This window comes from Pelobates fuscus, chromosome 8 (assembly GCF_036172605.1).
Source record: "Pelobates fuscus isolate aPelFus1 chromosome 8, aPelFus1.pri, whole genome shotgun sequence".
Classification (NCBI taxonomy): Eukaryota; Metazoa; Chordata; class Amphibia; order Anura; family Pelobatidae; genus Pelobates; species Pelobates fuscus.
In genome coordinates this window covers 167,188,021-167,212,919 of record NC_086324.1, presented here as the reverse complement: position 1 = coordinate 167,212,919, position 24,899 = coordinate 167,188,021, and the positions used below count along the sequence as shown (strand labels likewise).

Here is a 24,899-nt window from a genome sequence, read left to right as displayed (position 1 = left end):
ATGGATCTCTCAGAGGGCAGTGGGACCCCTCTAAAGGAGAAAGTCAGACGACTGACCAATGAAAATGTGAGTTTATTGTTTCATTTAAAAAGTATTTCATATCACAGTAGAATGTGTCACAATATTCAATCCCAGGAGATATCTGGAAATGGTTAATGAAAGCTGTAAATTAGAGCAACTGGTAGGGTACAAATGACCTACATTACCATATAAACTAGTAACCATACTGTGCTGTATGGGGTACTTTATAATTGGCCCAGGGGGTACTTTTTAATCAGTTTAGAACATGTGATATATAATATAGCTATTTGGGTACTTGCAGAGGTGAAATGGGAATATGACGTATACTTGGCTTGAAATATATATTATCAGAGGTAACTGATTAGGGAATGTTTGAGAAATGACGCTATAGAACAGGTGTAGGCAGCCATTTACCAGCACTGTGCCAGAACAAGACTTTGACGTCCCTTGACGTGCTGGTTCAATTTTTTTTCTTTTCTAAATTAATGTTTGTTTATGTTGCTGTTTACTGTGTGTGTTATGTATGAGCACTGCAGTTGCTTTGAAGGGTTTTATTTGTACGTATGTTTACTGTGTTATATTGTGTATGTGCATGAGCATTTTGTGTTATTGTGTGTATTTATGAAAGTGGGCTGTGTATCATGTTATGTGTGTAAATAGGGTCTGTGTATGGGGGTTTGTATGTGGGATTGTGTGCAGTGTTCTGTGTATGTGTGGCGGCTGCTTCGGTAGTGCGTTTAAACGGTGCTTGTGGAGTTGTGTGCTTGTATGTGGGTTGTCAGTGGTATTGTGTTTGAGGGGGCTTTGTGTGTGCTTGTATGTGGGTTTGATACCGGAGAAACTGACGGAAGCCAAGCACAGAGAGATGGACACAGGTTTCTTCAGGAAGGAAGAGATTCTTTATTGGATCACCGATCGGGACTCAGAGGGACTAACGTCACCAAAATACAGCAAGTTCTGAGCCCCGGACAATAGTGCAGGCTCCTTATATAGGCACATAACTCCTCCCATATTAAGCTCCACCCGCACATTCTCTTAACCAATCAACACAAATAAGAATTAACTTCCTGTTTGACCGCATGGCTTGTCCAGCACAATGGAGGAGGGGGAATACTACATCCTGTATTCTTGCACATGCTCCGTACACTACTGATCGTATCTTGCCTCGTGCAACCAACTGATCGATACGTCAGCATATGCACGTACACATGCCACGTGGTAATCTCGGCCTACTAAATTTATTTTTACCGAGATTCCACCACATTCCCCCCTTTGATGCCTCTTGATATTTCACAATTACTTGAGGCATCACTTAACCTTGGTTTGCATACACCGCAAGTTACCATGAACCAGACCAGACTTATCTTATGATGTGAATCTTTTAACACTCATCTTCCTGCATTGGTTCTCCCTGATCTAGAGCCTTATACTTATAAATCGCCATTATCTGTGCAGCAGCCTTCCTCTCTGCTATATTTCCTATTAGACTTTGCACAGACCTAACTACTAAGGGTATAAGACACGGCAGGAGTAGACACAACATTAAAATCAGTAGGACTCCACCTACCACTGCCTTAAGCCCTCCAAACCACTCATACCAGCTACCAAACCAACTACTTGGATTATACCCTTTCCATACCTGAGTAGGCACATGCGCTAGTTTAACCATATGGCTAGTAAGCTCAGCTATTGCTTGCCCTTCGTCATCTATTTGAAGACAGCAATTGCTCAGGTTAAACTTCCCACATACACCTCCCTCTACTGCCAAAAGGTAATCCAAGGCTAATCTATTTTGGTAGACTGCCGTCCTCATCCTGGTGTTATGCTTCGCTAGAAGATTGAGCGCTTGTGATGTCTCGTTAGTAATAATCTCAACCACCGCCTGTAATCTTATAATACGGTTGAGCATATAAATAGGGGTTCTGTAACCAAAGGTACCATCCTCAGCCCACGTGGCTGGCCCATAATAATCTATGATACGCTGGGGAGGCCATTCATCATCTTCCCAGGCGCCTATCTCTATGGGTCCCCTTTTCTTCCTATGATTCACATCATACACTTTAACACCTAAAGTCTCACCTGTTTCAATTGGTAACAAGAAGAAGGATGGTTTGAGCATACCCAACACACATGCCCCTTCCCAGTCCTGTGGCAACTCCGAATAGGCTTTCTTACCACAGATCCAGTACAAATTTGCTGGGGCTCTCCAGGTAGATGTGATGGATAGGTCAAACCACACATCCTTTAAATTGGCGTATCTAGCAAACGGGTTAGATGGTTCTGAGACATTTGAAGCCGACCACCAAGTTGTATTCTTTGTATCATCATCATAAGCTTTTTGCCCTAGACAAGTTAATTCTCCTACAGAAGTATTATACATTATTCCTTTCCTTGCTATGCAAACATAACCTATGATGGAGGTCTTTAATCTCCACTCAGATTTACCTCTAACACTCATATGATAATCGGCTTGTGTAGATATTAGTTGGTCAACTGCCTCAGAACCGGACATTACCTCCTTTGCTTCCCAAGGCCATTGGTCTCCCATGTTAGTACCTCCACACACATAGCAGTTGGTAACATTAAGACTACCGGCAATACTTTCAGCTAAGTCAATGAACAGGTTTTTAGCATTATGGGGGATCTTATTATCTATACTCATCTCTTCATAAAAGGAATGGTATACTTGATGAGTTTGGGAGGATACCGTATCAGTCTCTATCCCTATAAACAATAATGTCCCAGGATCTAAACCTGTCCCGTATATCTGAAACCCAAATAAATTGCCATATTTGTCTAAGAACTTATCGGGGTTATTTATAAGTATATGGATGGGATTACATTCCATAGACTTACAATATGGGCTGGTAGGCAACTTAGTCACTATCATGTCTTTGTCTACTGTCTGTCCCCAAGTCGCCCACCCCACACAAGACCAATATGGGCAAAAGTTATAGTCTTTATTTGGGCATCTAGGACTAACATATTTATTTTTACTACTGGGACAAATATATTTATCATTAGACCCATACGTCCTCTCCCATCTAAGATCCCCACATACATTCCACGGCTTTCTACCACTCGATATCGCTTTACACGCATCAAATAGCAGAACACCCGAAGAATGTACGGATTCTAACACCGTCTTATTAATTAGGGTCCCCTGAGGATCTCCATTCCTGAGAGTCAACCAAATTGTACGAGGTTGATACTCCGGACTGAAGCACTTAGGTTCTCCTACTCCTAAATGGCACACACTATAGTCTATATTTAAGTATCTACATCTCGATACATCTCCTTTACACTCGTATTGTGAATGCCAAATTAGGGTTTGGGAAATATGGTTACCTGTTCTCGTAGTCTTAATGCATACCTCACAGCTAGGAGTGTCGGTACCTCTACCTTCCTGAATATAAAAACACATATAAATAAACACTATCAAAAGCACATCTTTCGCCGTCATCCTCAGTCTTCGTCCGTGCGAAGGCACCTCAGCTTCCAGGATGTAAGGGCTGCAGGGAATGGAGTTCTGCTCGTCTTCACAGGAGTCCCTTCGAGACTTTCCCTGGCTTATAAACTATACGTCGGTGGGCGGACAGGCTTTATTATGGCCTTCTCACTCACGCACCAAACCCCAAAAATAATAAAATTTGTAATCCACAATAGTTCCTCGTTACTCCGACTGAGTAGTGCGTTTTAACCGGATCTTGCAGGGATTCTCTGGATCTGCTGTAACTTGCCAAGAATCGACTGCTGCTGGTTTAACCCTGGAGTGATGTATCCACGGAGTCACTTCGGCTACTTTTATCGCTGTAGGGGTAGACAAAAGAACAACATAAGGACCTCTCCACTTGGGCCCTAACGGTACATTATTCCACTCTTTAATCCACACTTGATCTCCTGGATGATAACTATGAACAGGGGGATAAATATTCACAGGTAATCTATCTTGTACCCATTTCTGTACCTCCTCCATAGTCTTACCCAACTCTACAACCTGCTGCCGGGTAATTCCTTCTCCCAACTGACTCAAATCCCCCCTTAAGTTACCAAGTACGGGAGGTGGTCGCCCATACATAATTTCAAAAGGAGAGAGGCCCATCCTTCTGGTAGGGGTACTGCGGATTCGCAATAGAGCTATGGGTAAGAGAACGTTCCACTTAAGTTGGGTTTCCTGACACATTTTAGCCAACTGGTTCTTAATAGTTCTATTCATTCTCTCTACCTTACCAGAGCTCTGGGGTCTATATGCAGTATGAAGCCTCCACTTTATACCAAGCAAATGAGTCAGTTGTTGTAGGCACTGGTGAACAAAAGCTGGACCATTGTCCGATCCTATAGAACAGGGTAGTCCATATCGGGGTATTATTTCTCGTAGCAGGAATCTTACAACTTCTCCTGCTTTCTCTGTACGAGTAGGACATGCTTCTACCCAGCCTGAATAGGTGCACACAATTACCAGCAGGTAACGATGTCCACCCGATTTAGGCATCACTGTAAAGTCTATTTGTAGATCGGGCATGGGGAGTCCCCCCATGAACTGGACTCCTGGTGGCTTTACTGGTCCTTGTCTTGCATTATTTTTAGCACACGTTACACATCTTCGTACAATGGCCTGAGTCAAGTTGGACAATCTTGGTATGTAGAAATGTTTTCTGAGAGATTCTTCAGTACTGTCTCTCCCAGAATGTGTCCCGTTATGATAATTTTGGACAATTTCTACCGCTAGTGATGCTGGTATGACTATTCTTCCATCTTCTAGCTGATACCACTTGTTCTCCAAATACTTTCCTGGTTCAGTCTTTAACCACTCCTCTTCTTGAGCTGTATAAACTGGAGTCCATTGGGACAGTGGAGTTGGTATAAGAGCAGCTATATGCCCCACATACTCCTGTCTTCCTGATTCAGCAGCACGCTTAGCTGCACTATCTGCCATCCGATTTCCCTTGGTTACATCACCATCTCCTCTCAGATGCGCTCGACAATGTATGATACCGACTTCTTTCGGCTCCCACACTGCTTCCAATAGTTTTAGGATTTCAGCTGCGTATTTGATTTCTTTGCCTTCTGAATTCAGTAGTCCTCTTTCTTTATACAAAGCTCCGTGGGCATGAGTGGTTAAAAACGCATATTTGGAGTCCGTATAAATGTTCACTCTTAAACCTTCAGCCAATTGTAACGCTCGTGTCAGTGCTATCAATTCTGCCTTTTGTGCTGATGTTCCTTTCGCCAGTGGCCGAGCTTCTATCACCTTGTCTATTGTTGTTACTGCATATCCTGCATAGCGGATCCCTTCTTTCACATAACTACTGCCGTCGGTATAATATTGAACATCGGGGTTCTGGATGGGAAAATCACGAAGATCTGGTCTACTTGAGAATACTTCATCCATTACTTCCAAACAATCATGTTGACTTTCAGTAGGTTGTGGCAAAAGGGTAGCTGGATTTAAGGTGTTTACAGTCTCTAAATGCACTCTTGGGTTTTCACACAACATTGCTTGATACTTGGTCATACGGCTGTTACTAAACCAATGATTTCCTTTGTAATCCAACAACGTCTGTACTGCATGTGGGACTCGTACATAAAGTTCTTGACCCAGAGTGAGTTTATCGGCTTCAGCTACTAGCAGGGCGGCTGCAGCTACGGCTCTTAGACAAGGTGGAAGTCCGCTGGCCACTGCATCCAATTGCTTAGACATGTAGGCAACAGGTCTTTGCCATGATCCCAAGTACTGTGTCAATACTCCCACAGCCATTCTTCTTTGCTCGTGTACATATAAGTAGAATGGTCGTGTATGATCAGGTAGACCTAATGCTGGGGCACTCATCAAAGCCTTCTTCACATCTTCAAATGCCGTTTGCTGTTCTTGGGTCCATAAGAAGGGGTCGTGCTCTGTACCTTTGATAGCTGCGTACAGAGGTTTTGCCAGTATCGCATAGCTGGGAATCCATATCCTACAGAAGCCTGCTGCCCCCAAGAATTCTCGCACTTGTCTTCTATTCTTGGGTATTGGTATTTGGCAGACAGCTTCTTTTCTCTCTGGCCCCATAATTCTTTGACCTTCAGAGATATGGAATCCCAGATATTTGACAGTTGGCAAACACAACTGAGCCTTCTTTCTAGACACCTTGTATCCCGCCTTCCAGAGAATGTGTAGTAGATCGTGCGTTGCTTGCTGACAGATTTCTTTTGTAACTGCTGCTATCAACAAGTCATCTACATATTGTAACAATACACACTCTCCTGGGATGGACTCGAAATCCATTAGATCTTGACTTAGGGCTGAACCAAATAGGGTAGGTGAATTTTTAAACCCTTGGGGCAGTCTTGTCCAAGTCATCTGGCGTTTTGAGCCCGTTACAGCGTTCTCCCATTGGAAAGCGAAAATACATTGACTTTCTGCGGCAATTCGGAGGCAAAAGAAGGCATCTTTGAGATCTAAGACTGTGAAGTAAGTAGCCCCGCCCGGAATTAAAGCAAGCAGGTTATATGGATTGGGTACAACTGGATGTATACTAACAACCGCATCATTGACTGCTCTCAAGTCCTGCACAGGTCGATACTCATCTGTACCGGGCTTTTGAACATGCAGCAATGGGGTGTTCCAGGGGGAAGTACAGAATTTTAGGATACCATACCGTATGAACTTATCCAGATAGGATTGAATGTTCTTCTTAGCCTTCTGCGGGATGTGGTATTGTCTTAGGCTCACTGGATAAACCCCAAGTTTTAGTTCAATTTTTATAGGTGGAATATTGCGGGCCAGTCCTGGTGGGTTGTTCTCTGCCCAAACTCCTGGTATGTTGAATAAGGACTCATCACTCCTAGGGTTTTGGCTAGTCAACACTGTATAAAGTCGCCACTCTTCTTCCTTTGGTACGGATAATGTCATGATACCTGAAGGTCCATTAAGCTTTAAAGATGTTGTTCCATTTGGTAGGAACGTAATCTGCACTTGTAACTTAGATAGCATATCACGTCCCAGCAATTGGACTGGACATTCAGGCATATAAAGGAATTGATGTTTTACTACGTGGCCTCCCAATGTACAGAGTCGACTTTTAAGAACCGGTTTTTCAGCACTTCTTCCAGTTGCTCCTATCACAGTAATAGTCCTTCCAGATGGAGGAGCAACTAGATTAGTCACCACTGAATGTTCAGCACCAGTGTCGATCATGAACGCACTCCTTTTCCCCCCTATTGATACATTGACCATAGGCTCCGCTCGACCAAGGGGGATGGAGCCCGGTCGGTATCAATAGTCCTCCATGACCGTGTCAGCCAATCCTACAAAGTCCCTACCTTCTCTATCGCGGGACCTTTGCGCTGCTGGGATATATCTATCTTCCCTAACACTTCCTCTGTTCCCATTACTCCCTCTATTACCATTACTCCCTCCGGGGCCTCCTCTACCTCTCGCTCTGCCTCTAAAGTTTCCGTAGCCTGCCCTGGGTTGGTCTCTCTCGTACTGCTCTCTTTGCGGACATTCGTTCCTCCAATGCCCTTCTTCCTTGCAATACGCGCATTGATTCCTACTCAAAGGCTCCCTACTCCATCTACTATCGCCTCTATCTGGGCCCCGTCTATCTACGCCTGCGATCGCTACCGCTAGCATATCAGCCTTTTTACGCATCTTGCGCTCTTCCTCTTTCTTACTTTCTGTTTCCCTATTCATATAAACCTTATTCGCTACCTCCATTAGTTGGGTGATTGACATACCTGCAAACCCTTCTAACTTTTGTAGCTTGCGCTTAATATCTCCGTAAGCTTGGCTGACAAAGGCGGAGTTCACCATTCGGGAATTATCTGCGTCTTCCGGATTAAAGGGGGTATACAAGCGGTATGCCTCCAATAATCGGTCATAAAAGACACTGGGCGCTTCATCGCTTTTCTGAATCACCTCAACTGTCTTCGACATGTTAATAGCTTTCTTTCCTCCGGCTTTCATGCCAGCAATTATAGCGTCTCTATAGGCTCTGAGTTGAACCATATCAGCACCATTTACATTCCAATCGGGATCGGTGTTGGGATAGTGTGTTGCGGCCCATGCTGATGGATTGGCTTGGTTTAAAGTACGGGCTTTATCCTCTAGTGCTTTAATGGCCGCTTGATTAATCCTTGTCCTTTCCTCATTGTTAAATAAAGTCATTAATAACTGCTGGCAATCAGCCCATGTCGGGTTATGTGTCTGTACTATTGAGGTGAACAGATCAGTCATAGCTTGTGGTTTCTCAGTATACGAGGAATTGTGGGTCTTCCAATTTAAAAGATCGGTTGTCGTGAATGGGACATATACAAAGACTGGGTCAGCATGTGCCATTTGGCCTGCGGCATCGATATAGGCTGGCCCAGGATTCAGACGAAGAGGCATCTGATAGTGTTTTAATTGTTGGGCACCGGTCAACTGTCGGGTCTGTATGGGGCTACGTGGAGGGGCGTCAGTCATAGGTTCCAGTCGGGGAGAAATAGGGTATGGGGATATGGGAGCTTGGTTTTGGGAAAAGGTTGTAAATAAAACACTTCGAGCCGAGCTAGATGAAGCTTGACCGGAAGTCTGAAGTGGCGCCAAATCAGGATATTCGTTTTTAATGGGGGTTGGTTCTGATTCCGGAAGGGGAGATTTAGTACGAGGGGGGGTGGATCCTGTACTGGAGGAGGAAGCGGAAGTGGATGGGGGTAATGAGGGGAGGGTTGCAGGACTTCCTGCATTTGCGTCACTTCCTCTTAACGGAAAGTAAGGGGGCGGCAAAGGGATCTCGGACTCAGGGGGCGTGTCCAAAATGGGCCTAACACCAGTCCTAGTGGACGAACAAGTCCTAGCTACCATGAGGCGACACTGCTCCTCGTGGCATGTCTGGAGCCATTTTGGCGAGTCATTTACGGCCTGTCTCCAACAATCAATATAAGGAAACTGGCCGTAAAGTTCAGGCCTACCTGATACAGCCACGTGTAAGCGCTGTACCAGAGTTGGATCCAAACTGCCACGTGGCGGCCATGCCGCAACCAAAGTAGGCCACTCCCTAGTACACAAAGTGACCAAACGTACAGGAGACATTTTAACCCCAAAATCACAAGTTTTGAATCCCTTTTTAAAATTCTTCACCATACAACCTAAGGGATCCGGAATCGTTGACTGCGACGCACCCATACTTAACAATGGAACGTCGTCGACAACGAATACTATACACGCGTACTATTCAACAGTCACACCCGTTTCCTCTGGCAACAGCACCACGTGGTACGGTTACCAAGTGAAACGTACACAATAACACAATAAACACTCAGGGAATTCCCGTACACACACAGCTGTTACACCAGTCACTAGATAATCAATATTATGCCCTTTGGCGTAACTATACAGTCACCCACGCTATAATTCTCTATATACGAATTACCCGTCTATAACACACCCCAGTAACATCGTCTTTTACAAATAGCGGTTACAGTACGGTTAGCATAGGTCAAAGCACAAGTTAAGGTCACAATACAATTATTAGTGGTTATGGTGTTAAACATGCAATGGACGACAATGATTAGTACTTATATACAGTGTCAGTAAATATACAGGGTTATGGTACCGTGCACTATAATACAGCAACACACTATTAACACTCTCGCTAGACGGCTGAGCTCGCGCTATCTAACAAGATATACACTTTACTAAACAATCGTTAACACATTTACAATTCCCAACTAAACTATTGGCCAGTACCTTGAATGGACTACCTAAAACTATATACACCCGTTTTGGTTAGCCACACTGCCCAATCACCACATATAGCGAGCTAGAGAACCGAATTTACACAGGCGCCTCTTAGTCGCACTATCAAAAGTCTAGTGGGTTCCAAATTTACACGCCTTCCCACTTAGCCCAGATAGGTTGAGAGCTAGCGAACCGAATTTACACAGGCGCCGCTTAGTCTCCCGGTCCCTCCGACCTAGCGAACGTAATATACACCCTAGAACGCTAGTCTAGACAAGACACCGGTGTCCGGCTAGGGCTATTTACACCAGGACCCCGCCTGACTAACAAAATCAAACGGTCTGACTAAAGAGCGTTCGATCGAGCGGTGCGCCTTCGCTCCTTCCCTCCGACAGAGGGGGCAGATACACAGATTCAAACCCCATTGGGCCTACCGCACAATCGGTATACCCCTAGTGGGTCCTGCCGTCTAAAACAGCAGTTGTCTTACCTCCTCGTTCCTGAACCTGAGTTCACACTCATCGACGGGGACACCCCAGCACTTCTCACGTAGAGGCCGATGATCTCCTGGACAACAGACCAGTGGCGCCGAGACGAAGGGAGGTCCACGCAGAAGTTCAGGGGTGCAGCCGTAGAGAACGTGGGCAAAGATAGACCGTCTCACGCCTCTGCCTCTCAGCTACCGTTGAACGATGAGCTTCCCGGCCAATGCACCAAATGATACCGGAGAAACTGACGGAAGCCAAGCACAGAGAGATGGACACAGGTTTCTTCAGGAAGGAAGAGATTCTTTATTGGATCACCGATCGGGACTCAGAGGGACTAACGTCACCAAAATACAGCAAGTTCTGAGCCCCGGACAATAGTGCAGGCTCCTTATATAGGCACATAACTCCTCCCATATTAAGCTCCACCCGCACATTCTCTTAACCAATCAACACAAATAAGAATTAACTTCCTGTTTGACCGCATGGCTTGTCCAGCACAATGGAGGAGGGGGAATACTACATCCTGTATTCTTGCACATGCTCCGTACACTACTGATCGTATCTTGCCTCGTGCAACCAACTGATCGATACGTCAGCATATGCACGTACACATGCCACGTGGTAATCTCGGCCTACTAAATTTATTTTTACCGAGATTCCACCACAGGTTGTCAGTGGCATTGTGTTTGAGGGGGCTTTGTGTGTGCTTGTATGTGGGTTGTCAGTGGCATTGTGTTTGAGGGGGCTTTGTGTGTGCATGTGTGTGGACTGTTTGTAGTATTTAAACACAAAGATAAAGCACTGCGCTTCCAGCAGCAGTAGCTTGGTATCTAACAGCTCAAACTACATAGTAAAAACAAAGAAAACGTTACCTGCGCTCTGGCCTAAATATCTATGTACATACCGATAATCTGTGAACTTTCAGGCCGATAGCCGATAACTTTTTGGATTTTCTGTCCATTTACCGTTTTGAAAAAAATAAACTATTTCTACACAAATCTACTGTTAACTGAACATGTTTGTTATTCATTATTTTGCAAATCCTTTTTTGTATTAAGGTAAATGCACAAAATATACATGCCAGTTAGAATTTTTTATGTTTTTTTAGAATATATGTGTGTGTTGTGAATGCAGTGAGAGTATTTGATTAGTGAATGCAGTTTGTGTGTGTTTGTGTAGTGTGTTTATAGTGAATGCAGAGTGTGTTTGTGTAGTGTGTATATAATGAATGCAGAGTGTGTGTTTGTGTAGTGTGTGTATAGTGAATGCAGAGTGTGTTTGTGTAGTGTGTATATAATGAATGCAGAGTGTGTGTTTGTGTAGTGTGTGTATAGTGAATGCAGTGTGTGTGTTTGTGTAGTGTATATAATGAATGCAGAGTGTGTGTTTGTGTAGTGTGTGTATAGTGAATGCAGTGTGTGTGTTTGTAATGTGTGCAAAATGGATGGGGGGGGCATTTTTATTAAAACATTTTATTTTTATTTTTTTTAAATCTTTATTTTTAACATTTTGTTTTAGTGCCCCCTCCCTGCTTCTTACCTGGCCAGGGAGGGGGGAATACGGCGTTCTCTGGTGGTCTGATGGCATGGACTCTGCAGAGGGGGCCCAGCAACACTCTTACTTCCCTTCCCAGCAGCTCCCCGTGTAGCTCTTGCGGCCTGCGTGCTGCACGAAGCGTTGCCATGGTAACCCGTGGCAACGCTCTGACGGTCACGTGACACGCAAGATTTAGACAGGGGAGTTTATGGGAAGGGAAGTAAGAGTGTGCTGCGTCTTGGTTGTCATGCCCTGATGGCGGCCCTGGTCTGCATTATTGGCAATATCGGTATCTTTATAGGCCGATACCGATATTGCTGAAAATTCTGAATATCGGCTAGACCGATAATCGGTCGATCTCTACTCTTTAGTTTTGTTACAATGGCCATTTGAATATAAGCTCACCTGCCACATCAAGGCAAGCCCCAAAAGGTGAGTCCTACACTAGCCATTAGATATGCTGATATCAGCCTAGAATCTCCAGTGAGACCGGAAGGGGTATTTTATAAACCCATTAACATTTAACCCTTTATAGGGCTTCTGCACATACAATAAACTTTGCTGCTATCAGACAAAGTATAAACATCTCTAATGAGACATGAAGGGGTGTTTTATAAACCCCTACATACGTATTAACCCTACATAGGGCTATAACACATACAAATCACCCTGCCGGGGGTGGCTGGCAGCAATGTAACATAGCTGTGTGATACAAACATCATATACAAACACAAAGATAAAGCACCGTGATTGCAGTAGCTTAGTATCCAACAACTTAAAATACATAGTAAAAACAAAGAGCACCCCTTTCTGTCATGACGTGGCAGGTGAGCTTATATTCAAATGGCCATTGGAATAAAACTAGAGAGCCTCCATTTTGTTTAAATGTACATAGGGATTTGGGCCAGAGCGCAGGTAACGCTCTCTGTGTTTTTACTATGTTTGTAGTATTTGCTTGTGGGGAAGCTACTTTACAGCTGTGTGTGTATGTCTGTCTGTGTGGGGGCTGACTGGCCAGATACAGGTCAGGGGCAAAGTCTGTGGTGGCCGCTGCGGGCTACTTTCATCCGGAGCAAATGTCCGTTCTCAAGCGCTGGGAGGAAATGACCTGAGATCTTCACATCTCCCCAGCTTGCTTGGCCTGCCTAGCGGTCTTGTGAGCCATAGGTTGCTGACCCCTGTTTATTACAATAGAGCACATCTGTTATATTTGGTTTATAATCTGAAAATTCCCAACACAAAATGTGATTTTACCAGTACAGGTTCTCAATAACCCCTTGTTCTATCTTCTTCAGCAGAATTGGGAGCTGTTATTTTGTCGTAAGAAGTAATTTTTAAGGTTTAGCATGATTGTGACCTGTTGTGCTCTTCTGTTAACGTGGCCTTATATGTGTGTAATATGTGACTTTGTTTATCATGGTGCGCAGAGTTTGTGTGACCAAGGTCTATACAAAGGCTGATTTTCACGCAGGCCAAGTAGGCATTAATAAATATGCTGGCACGTAGGCATAGACACTAAAGATATGGTTAAAAAATTATATCTGCACCGGCACAGGAAGGGTCCTGGGATTTCAACAATAAGAGACTGGTCGAGTTAGGCACAATATAACAGGGTAAAATAGTGAATCTGGTAGCAGCTTTACTGGGATACAGTTGACTTTGAGCCCACAATAGTCATACTATTACCCCCATTCTGGCAGGGGTGAGTGGGCTCATTATATGCGCTTGAAGGACCTGATACAATTTTAGGCTGGTGTAGTACATCTCTGGTACCATTCCTAAGGGCAAGTAAAGGTTATCTAGTGCATCACTAGTAGCTTTGTTCCTTCTAGGGCCATTTTGAGGCTGGTAAGTACATCTGTAATACCTCTACCATTCTAGGTGCAGTTATTGGACCGTAATGAGAGACTATACGCAAAGCTCAACGAATTGCAGGAGAAGATGGGAAAACTCGCTGGCTCCAAGACAGATCTCTCATCCAAACTGGTCTTCAGCGAGGAGGAAAAGCTGAAGGTAAGGGAGCTTGTCCTATTCTTGTACCCAAAAAATAAACACATGGCTGGTTCTAGTATTAATGGGAATATCTGCAGATCATAAAACAATCTCACCAACATCAATTTTACTGGCAAGCTTGGAGACAGTTTGACCCTTACTTATTTTAAAATTACTTGAATTTAAGTGATTTTGTTCTTTTTATCCATTTATAAATTACGCACAGCTTGACTGTATTAACTGAACAGCAAGCATCCAATGAACTTGCAAAGTAGCCAAGTTGGGCAAAATCATCAAATCAGCAAAGATCCAGATTTTATTCCAGCTCTGCTATTTTTTGTGGACCTATTAGAATTCACAATTCAGTAAATACCGTAAATCCTCTAGTCTCCTGCGGAATTCAGTCCCAAAGATACTGTTGTTGATATTCAGTTCTCTTACGTTGTTGTAAAAGGGACATGTCCCAGGATTCTTAATATTATGTTTCATTATCTCCCATGTCTATCACATATGTGTTTGCAAGTGAAAAATAAAATTAAATGAAGAAACAAATGCCTCTGTATTTACTTCTATCTTGGAGCTGACTGCCTCCATCTTGCCTCCCTGTCAGCCATTGTTGTAAACTCTGCTGATTTCTGTTATTGAATGTCTGGAGGTGAAGAATCAGAAACAATGTTTCTATTTCTCCTTCAATACAATGTGTGCCTTGACTGTGCCAGGACTGAACTGGATTGTGATTTGAATTAGTTTATCTTCAACATATATTTAAAAGAAAAGGAAGCATTAAGTGAAATGGATAACACAAGTTATAGATGATTTTTTTGTGTTTTATTTCATGATGTAGCCTGATTGTGTTCTTACAATGTCCTGGTCTGCTAACTCACATATGCCATCCATTGCAGATTTCCAAAGAACTCATTGAGCTTCAGATTGAGACAAACAACATTAGAGAACACTATGAGGCGGAGACGTTTGAACTGAAGAACACGGTATGGAAAGAAAAGTCATTGGTTGGTTCACACCACCCGACACACCTAGTAGCGATGCTGAGATCTGATTGGATATGGAATCCTAGATGGGTTACCTTGTTCACTCCTTCCCATCGTTAAGCTGTGACACTAGACACAACAAAATCATTAAAAAAAATTACAATTGTTCATCCTGTGAAATATGAAGATATAGAGATATAGCCAGCCTTTCACACCCTGATTGTTGTGCAATGTGTTTTCTATGACTTTTAGCCAGATGGGAACATAAATTATGCTTTTTATTGCTATATAATGTAATATTCAGCACATTTGGAAATAAACTATAAAACATTGGCATTAAAAAAAATCACCAACAGTTTTATATAACATCCAAATAGTAGGGATATCAAATAAAATATACAATGAAATAAATACAGGAGAAAATGGACATGGATGCTTTAATAAAAATACCATGTAATAATCAGCAAATTGATGTTTACATGTGTTTTAGAAATGGGTACATAACATGACAAGACAGTTAACAATTCTACTCTGCAACATCATATTTTATGGATGTTTCAGTAAAAAATCTCACAATCACAGTATTATAAAAGGTTTTTTAAGTCTTCAAACAAACCTCTTTGGAGATAGCAAAATTGATCAACCTCCAACTTCTCCTCCTCAGATCTTGACTCTAGAGAACAGGTTGATGTCCACAGAGCTAAGCAAGGAGAAGTTGACCGGGGAACATGAGACATTGAAAGAACGTCTCCGTTCAGTGGAAACCAACCGCAAAGAACTCGCTGATGAATACATCGTTTTAAAGAGTAACTACCTAGCACTGAGCAAAGAACATGAAAGAGAGGTGAGTAGACCATCTCTATAAAGTACCATTCTGGGTTACGAAGGATAGAGAGGTCTTGTGGGCAGGTTCCTGGTTCTCTTATTTTTACTCAAATAGACTTGTGTTGAAAATGAGACATCCAACTTATATTGATGATGATTATGTGGTTCCTGGCACCAGCTTACCTTAAAGGGTTAAATTGTTAACGAATAATTTAACCACAAAGTATTTTGCTTGGCACTGGTTATCTCTGCCCCCGGTTGCAGTCCAAAGTTTCAAACAGGAAGCCTCATATAGGGACGCTAACGCTCTAAGCCTATCAGCGGATCTTTTGTCCAAGGCTTTCTGCTTGAAGCCTCAGACTGCAACTGAAGTTTGAGTGCAGATCTAACTGACACTGGACAGAAGACTTTGAGGTTAAACCATTTGTTAACAGTCTAAACCCTCAAGGTAAGCTGGAGTCAAGGACCTCCTGGCCATAACAACTTAAGTCCTTCAATACAACATTACCCTATACTTAGGTGGCAAAGAACGATGAATTGAGCATAGAACTTCTTAACCTGGCCAACAATCGAAGACATGAAGACACCCTTAACCAGTCACGGGCTCTGGTCAATGAGGCTACTGCAGAGCTGGACAGAGTGCGAGACATGGTTAATCGGTTCTCTGCGCGCAGGATCAAGGTAGGTGGCATTGTTACTTAAAGTTCATTTTCTTTCCGATTACTAAACTATTCAGCAGCAAATTAATGTATATGTACAGTTTCCATATTTAAATATATCTCAAGTACTTCTGCCCAACGATCACTCATTTTATTCTATTGCTTTTTTTTGCATTTTAGGCTTGTCTGTAATGATAGATCATTAAACTGGCAGCTGTATTCACTTTATAATGGAAGAGACATCATAAAAATGATTAAAGATAGTGAGGGCTTGCTGCAGACATTTCTGTCATTAAGAAGTATTGTCTATTTAATGACGTTAAGCATTAAAAAAATAAATGTTGCTGTGTGCCAGAGGCAAAGGGATTGTTAATATGTATTTTGGGAAATCAAGTAATCTTTCTTCTTCCTCCTGATCTTTTAGCCAGAAGAGCTAGTGGCTTCGGAACATGAAAGAAGAAAATTGGAGAGAAATGTGAGACGTGTTCATATTGAGATACTCTGTTCTTTCATCTTTTGGATAATTCAGCAAACTCAGGAATCTGTTTAGTAAACCGTAATTTTAGCAAATTGTGATCCAGGTTAAAACAGTTAACTGGGATAAAGTGTATATATATATATTGCTTAAATATTAAAAGTCCATACACAGCAACTGACTGTTTATCTAATAAAAATACATATAATTTGTTTTATATTTGACAACCAATATACATAATATTGATCTACCTAATCACGGCCTTGACTTAAAATATGTTTACATTAATTGGAAATTCCACTACCTAAATACAAACTAAATAGAAATCACTATTTCGTAGATATAACCCAAATAAAAACGTGCATGCATAGAATTAGGCATTTTTCCACTGGGGGTGTTTCTAAAAACAACATGCAAAATCTGCAATTTTCTTGTCTGTTGCCTTTGCAAGCCCACCCCTTCTAACCCCGCCCAGACTTTTTGTGGCTGTCCAATCAGACTTCCCAATGTAGCTTATTCAGAAGTGTTTGCAAGGCAGGTGCCCAGAGCAATTGTTACCTCCTGAGTTTATCTCCGCAGATCTAACAAAACCAGGAATTAACATGTTCTGTTATCGGTAACCAGGCTAATTTATAAAAGTGTCAATTTCTATTGAAATAAAAAAAATGGGACACACTATGTACACATAAAGCTTTTAAGCACACCAAAGTGTTTAGGGGTCTGGAATGTATTTACTAAATTTCACTAAATTTCAATTTAAAATCAAGGAAACCAATCTGGAAGAATAAGCGTATGTTTTGGCATTAAATCTGAAATTCACTTTGAATTCCTGACAGTAAGAATTAATTAGAATGCCACATGCACAGGTTTTCTCAGGTACACAGTCATTATGCCACTCCCATTACAGATATGCATGTTATTCGCCACATATCTCTAATACAGAGTCAAATTCCATCTCCTGCCGATTATGTTAAATACTAATAGAATGTATTGCTGTATCATCTCATGAGAAAGGGATTGCTTATGTTTGTTCTTCAATAAGAGATTGAAAACACAACAGTGTCAATTTGTGTCATTGTAGCTTCTCGGGAACCAAGATCACATCAGAGAGGAGATCGAGAGTATGAAAAAGATCCACGACACTCAACAGCAGAAATTGGAAGAGCGAGTGTAAGCTCTTTGCACAAAAAAAAATACTGTCATTAGTATGTTTTAAAGAGAGTGTATGTATGCTGGGTGCTGGTTAATACGGGAAAGGACGGTTTTCGTGATGTAATAAGGTCACTTAAAAAAAAGAAACAAAAACATATAGGTTTTACTTACTAAACTGGAAATTGGGGAGAATTTACCTGAGAATTGCAAGTTCTATACAACATTTTCTAACACTGCTGTTTTTTCTAATTTGGAAGTTTTGTCTAAAATCTGCTGATGGTTTATTAGTAAAATCACTAAAATAGCATCCATTTGCCATAAAACGCTACTCCAAGCACCATGTTTTGAAGTGGTCATGGTGCAATGAGAGTTCTAAGCTGGATAATTTAGATGTGGTGCATATTCTTCGCACAGATGCTTAGTCATTGACCAAGATCTCTCAGCTGACTCTCTCGACCAATGAAGAAGCATCAGGATTTGCATCCGTCTTCTGCAGAAGCCAGACGAGGTTCAGCTTTCATCCAGGGACCCTTGGCACTCGGCATGACCGAAGTAAGAGGCAAACTGTTGCAGAACAGTTTGCCCCATTACTGGGGAAGAATGTCAGGTTACTCTTGGCATCATAACCACTACAGCAGGCGGAAATGTTTAAATGTAAAGAGAAGAAAATAGGAGGAGAAGCTGTGAGCCACGATAGTAAATCTCATTTCAGAATTCTGAAAGTGGATAATTTCAGACGGAACAATTCAGTTTGCAATAGTGACTTCTCTTCTTCTAGCACTTTACCCCATGATAACTCTTTATTGGATAGAACCTACATACCTCACATTAAGAGTTGTAAAAGTAGCTCTGTGCACATATATGGATTGAGCATCTGCAGTATATTTGTGATAACGATGGACTATCCACAGGGTCGCAATGGGTAAAGAGCTCCAGGAGGCAAAAAGAGCCATTCGCAACACCCAGCACAAGATTGCTGAGCAATCGGCGGTAAGTGTGCTCCCTTGTCCGCCAATCAGCCTTTCTGATATATTACTAGATAATCGTAAAGCGCACTCTCTCCCTAGCTTGCAAAATGAGTAATTCGTAAAGATAAAATATTTCTGAAATACTTATACTGACATTCCAAGCCTGACATGTCACTGAAATCCTAACCCAGTCAAAAGAAATACTGAGACAAAGTATTGACTACTATGTCTCAGTTTATTTCCTATACCTGACACTTAGAGACACTGGGTGGAGCTACCGCTCTCTAGAAGTGTCAATCTCCCAGCTGTGATATTAGCTGTATCTATGGAGGGTCTTGCAGGACCCTCCATAGACCTCAATGCTGTAGCATTAACTGCTGGTGGTGAAACATAAGGAGCAGAAGTGGACCGGCTGGAAGAAGACAGTGCCTTTGAGAACAGGTTGAAGTAAGTAAATCTCTCCTTTCCTTGCCCCCCCTTGGCAACCGGATCACCAGTGGGGATGTCACAGTTGGGGGTCTTTGCAATTTATGCAAAGTCCCCAGATGGTGACCGTGGCGCTTTAAGTGACTTACCAGCAGAGCCCAATAGAAATCACACCAGTAGAAGAACTCAGTGAGCCCCAAATTCCTGATTTTGGGTGCTTTCTAAATTCTACAGATAGGTCCTCCTCACCTAGACTATGAACACATCTAGACTTGACCACGTGGTACAATTATTCTAGGTTCTTCTGACATCGCAAAGCCAGTTAAAAGAAGTTGAAGCGGAGAATTCCCGTCTGCAACTAAATCTAAAGGAACTAAACGAGGAATATCGCTCCCGGCTCAACCGATATATCCAGGATCTCGCGGTAAGTGGAAATGGCCAATTACCCGCATGCCAGACATCTGGTTTTATGGAGTACCTGTCTGTTAATGAACTTATTTCTTTTGGTTTGGTTGTACATCTCAGTCCACAGATGACTTCAGCGATGGCTCCTCTACTGTGAGTTATTAAACTTGCTTTCCTTGTAGGATTATGTGGATGGGACATTGAAGGCAGGAGGGTCCAACAGACCCCAAGTGGACCCAGTGCGAATGAAGCAGTATGTCGACAGTATGTTTAGTGATATCAAAACCTCTCACCGTTCCAGAGAAGAGCAGCTTGCTACGGCAGCACGCCAGTACAAGAAACGTATGCAGAACCTAGTGAAGAAACACGAGAGCCTGCTTATTGCATATCGGTGAGAACCTCATATGATGCCAAAACCTAAAAAGCTTAGCTGTGACATGTCTTCAGCCACAAAGTCATAAAAATGCCCTGAAAGGTTTCATGAATGATTGTCAGAGTGCTATTCGTAGAAGTCTCACCCTGTATTGATGAAAATGTAATTTGCTTTTTCAGCATGCAACGAGAGCAGATCCTGAGTCTGGCAAACCATGATGTTGATCCAGGACCTCCTGAACATCACTTCTCCATCACCGACCCGGAGCTACTATCTCAGTCATCTTTAGAGCTCAACCGACTGCGTGAGGACAAGGCTAGACTGGAGGCAAAAATCCAGGAGCTAAAAGAGAAGGTCTGAGCTACTGAAAGGGAATTCCTGGAAAAATCATATTAGTAACTTGTAATGGAGATACTATCCACTATACTTGTGCACAAATTGTTTTAACTGGTACAAACAAATCAATTTCATTTTACTCTAAACCCAAACAACTCAACCCCTCTGGGATTTACCTGTAGAGGCTTATTCATTGAACGAGACTCCATAGCTAAATCCTGAATGGATCGATTTGTTCCGCCTAGATCGCTAGTAATGACCAGCTTAAAGAACCCGTGCGCAAGTCTATTCTCAACATGTCCTATAATTGGTTGAGAACGAAACAGTGTCTCTAATCCACCAGCTGTAATCTGAGCTAGGGAAGGAAGCAGTTTGTAACTTCAAAAGTGAGTGCTGCTTTTTGTGAATAACAAAGTATAACCGGGGTTTCTGCAAAATAAATACAAATAAGTTATTTGTAAAACTTAGAGGCTCTATGTTCTAAACTTGATCATTTAAATATCATGTTGATTTTGCTTTCAAACTTCATGTCTCTAAATCTAATCTCTATCTCTAATTTGTGCAGAAAAGTTTGAATGAAAGTACAGTCACATCTAAACAGTAAGTATCAAAATACTAAAACCGTTAGAAAAACATTTAGTCACTCGATGATCAGATTGTGCAAACTATAACTATATATCTTTAATATGATCTATCATTTGTGGGGTTTTTTCTCTTAATTCTAAAAATTTTTTACATTTTTTTTTTAAGTAATGTGCCCTGCTTTTATATTATGATCATGTAAATGTATGTAGTCTTTTACCTTATGGATTTTGTTTCTTTTTTTTGTAAATCTGTTTATTGATATAAGTGTTTGCATAGTCAACAAAGAATGAATAGTATGACTCGCAGGTCTAATCATGCTTAAAATACACAAATAACACATGCGTGAGAACAAAATCAGCGTCCTGAGAAAAAACATACATCTTGCAAGCATGTTTGACTGCTCGTTTACAAAATAGGTGGACACGTAGGACCACTTCAACATTCAAGGGAGTAGGTCCAATTAACCATATCCCACATCAGGGGACATGTGAGTTTAATTCCATTATAGCCTTGTAATTGACAGCAACAATGTACTATTGTAGGGAAACCCCATATACCGATCCCCAGTGGCAACTTGACAGAACATGTAACTGAGATGTAGTGCCCGGAGTCTAGAGTGTCCCCATAACGGTTACCTATGGCAGAGCTTGCGCGGCGTTCAGGTATCCCTCACTCTTCCGTGTTGTCTAAAGCCTCATCTACAGTCATTGTGTGAAGAGTGTAGAGATTCCCGGTAGTCTGGATATTACCCTTGCACGCGGATGAAAGAAGTCATGTTTCTATCCAAGTGTCAAGCATTCGTCAAACTCGGTATATCTCGTCTAAGTGTCGGGTATCCAGGACACAGGATATCCCGAAGTTCCGTGCTTTTGATTAGGTGTCAGTGCATTTTGTCAGTTTCCATCTGCAGGTATCCGTTCTGACCATTCCTGTTACTCGTCTGGTGTATCATGTTATCTATCTCACAGTCAACTCATCCGGCCTCGGTCCCGACCCCCCGGGGTCCCGGTGTGCAGGTAGAAGGGGTAAGGAGAAGGGTAGAAGCAGGGGATAAGGGTAGGTAAGTTACAAGGGTAGAACCCCTCCAACTGGGTCCACGCCAGCCTGTGCCCCCGCCGCGGGGCCCGGTGTATCTCCACCTCCACCTCCACGGTAACGGGACCCCTGCGGATATCAGGCATTTCCTGCTAGCCCTTCTCTGGATGGAATCCATGCCGATAAACGGTCATATCCGGCCATGATTGAATAGCTCGCTGCCTGATTTCCATGAGTCCCAGATTGCTCTCAGCCTGTGCTTGTGTACAATGTATTTACCAGAGATCTGTAATACTTTACAGTTATGAATGGCAGTACCGTGATTGTGAGAGATTATGTTTTTTTTCTACCTAGCCCCGGCCAGCTTAATGAAGAGAGCTGGGCCGAGATCAGGAAACAGCTGCGTGAATTCACTCACAATACTCAGGTGTGTACAGATCTCTCCTGACTTTTGACTGTTTCAGGTACAAAGTAGACTTGTCCGCAAATGAGTCTCAGCTGCAACAAACGAAACAAACCGTCTGGGTTTACCTGTGGAATCTTTTTAATCGAATCGGATCGATTCGTTTGGGCACAGACTTAAAGGCATTTTAATAATTTGTCCCAGCTAAAACTCATTTGTGTCTAGTCTAGGACAAAGATCATTGCTTTAACAAGGATTATATTAAATACATATTCCGAGTTTTCAATGAGTAAATGGACAAAAGCTGTATTCAGCCCTAAATTGTGTAGTCTTTACAAGCATCCCTCCATTCATCATTTAATGTGTAAGAAAAGGGATGTCTAACTAGATCCACGTTTAATCTAAGTCACAGTTATTAAGCATAGAGGATACATCTGACGGTTAAAGGGACACTATAGTCACCTGAACAACTTTAGCTTAATGAAGCAGTTTTGGTGTATAGAACATGCCCCTGCAGCCTCACTGCTCAATCCTCTGCCATTTAGGTGTTAAATCCCTTTGTTTATGAACCCTAGTCACACCTCCCTGCATGTGACTTGCACAGCCTTCCATAAACACTTCCTGTAAAGAGAGCCCTATTTAGGCTTTATTTATTGCAAGTTCTGTTTAATTAAGATTTTCTTATCCCCTGCTATGTTAATAGCTTGCTAGACCCTGCAAGAGCCTCCTGTATGTGATTAAAGTTCAATTTAGAGATTGAGATACAATTATTTAAGGTAAATTACATCTGTTTGAAAGTGAAACCAGTTTTTTTTCCATGCAGGTTCTGTCAATCATAGCCAGGGGAGGTGTGGCTAGGGCTGCATAAACAGAAACAAAGTGATTTAACTCCTAAATGACAGTGAATTGAGCAGTGAAATTGCAGAGTAACGATCTATACACTAAAACTGCTTTATTTAGCTAAAGTAATTTAGGTGACTATAGTGTTCCTTTAAGATTAGATGATGTGGTGCAGTCACTGAACGAGAATGAGTTATTCCCTAAACTGAGAATGGTGTGTAGCTGATGAGTGCAATCATTGCTGAGATATTTCCAATCTAGCTACTATGGTAAAATGTGCAATCCCCTTTTCAATTCTCCACTGTAGGTTGGTTACATGAAAATAGGATTTATCTACTGTTAGTATAATTATAAATTGATTTATTTAAATAATATTTAAGGTGATAGTTTAAGATAGAATTTATTGTAATTCATTTTTTTTTTTTACGCTCCCAAACACCGAGGGGTTTGGTTTGTCACATTATCACAGGGCTTGCTCCACCAAACATTTTTGATTTGTGCATAGCTTACAGAGCAGTTTAACACCATCAGTGCCAGTGGGGGAGAATATAAAGGGTAGATAGTCATTAACACTTTCATTACCAGAGACAGTGCATTACACTGTACTCGAGGCAGGTGACGTATTGTCAGACCTGGTTCCCTCTGGTAAAAATGAAATATGTTGTAACTTATGTTAAAAATTTTGCTTTTTTCCCAAAAGGAGGATCTGGAGAGGGAGAGGAGTCAGCTACTGTCCCGAGCAGTGGTAGCAGAAGAGCAGGTGGCTGAGCTACAGGAGTATGTAGACAAACACCTTGGAAGGTAAGTGGAACTGACCACTAGGGGAGCCAGTCAACACACGTTTTCTTGTTTAGCTGCAGACTAGGTTAGCTTTCTATAAATTATTATACCTCAATTTTCAGTGGGAGAACGGGGCGATTCTTTGAAAAACGACACTATATTCTGCTATTGCAAATAGCTGGCTTAGCATAGTGTGAGTTTTCAAAATCATCTCCTTTCCCAACAGGTACAAACAAGAGATAATGCGTCTGCGGAAACTGCTGGGTAACGAGGGCCCAAGAGCTTTCAGCGCTGACAATTCTCATTCACTCCTACTGCGAACTACAAGGAAAAACAGCCACGAAATGTGAGCTTGTCCTCTGCTGGTTGGAACTGGTACGGCAGAGTGGACCGGCTATCTTTACAAAAGGACTGAGACTAAAGCTTTAATATGTGGCTAACACAGATTGACAGCTGAGATATTCTCACTTCCTCCTTTAATAAACAGTCCAGCCTCGTATCATTTACCAACAAAAAAGTTACTGTGCACATCAAACAAACACAACTCATTTTACAGCATTTTTTTAAAACTGGAAATTACATACTGTGTAAATACGGGCTTATTTTATCCCTGAGATTATTTGTCCTGACTGAAATGCTTCTATTGCACAAAATAGGGTCTTTAATATTTAACTGTGCAAATGGACATTTATTTAACAATTTCAAAGCTCATTTCATAATTTGTAGAACAGATAAAAGTTGTGAATTGTCACGTATTTCAGGTTTAATGTAAATTAAAAAGTTAATTCAGGTTGCATTTCAAATGTTAGGCTAAGATAGCCATAGTAAAAATTCTTCTAATCAAATCTGCTATTTTTCTGTGGTCTAAAATGAGAAATTCCATTTAAATTTCCCACAACTCACAA

General features: G+C 42.0%; 1 protein-coding gene across 1 annotated transcript; it reads left to right on the top strand.

Moving 5' to 3' along the window:
• CCDC78 (coiled-coil domain containing 78) lies at positions 1-24,899 on the top strand. Its single transcript, XM_063429551.1, has 15 exons — positions 1-66; positions 13,633-13,764; positions 14,646-14,732; positions 15,397-15,576; positions 16,077-16,238; positions 16,641-16,691; positions 17,773-17,861; positions 18,755-18,833; positions 19,536-19,661; positions 19,825-20,033; positions 20,195-20,369; positions 20,917-20,951; positions 22,326-22,398; positions 23,915-24,015; positions 24,221-24,899. The coding sequence occupies exons 1-15, from the start codon at positions 1-3 to the stop codon at positions 24,342-24,344; spliced, it is 1,689 nt and encodes a 562-aa protein (XP_063285621.1). The 3' UTR covers positions 24,345-24,899.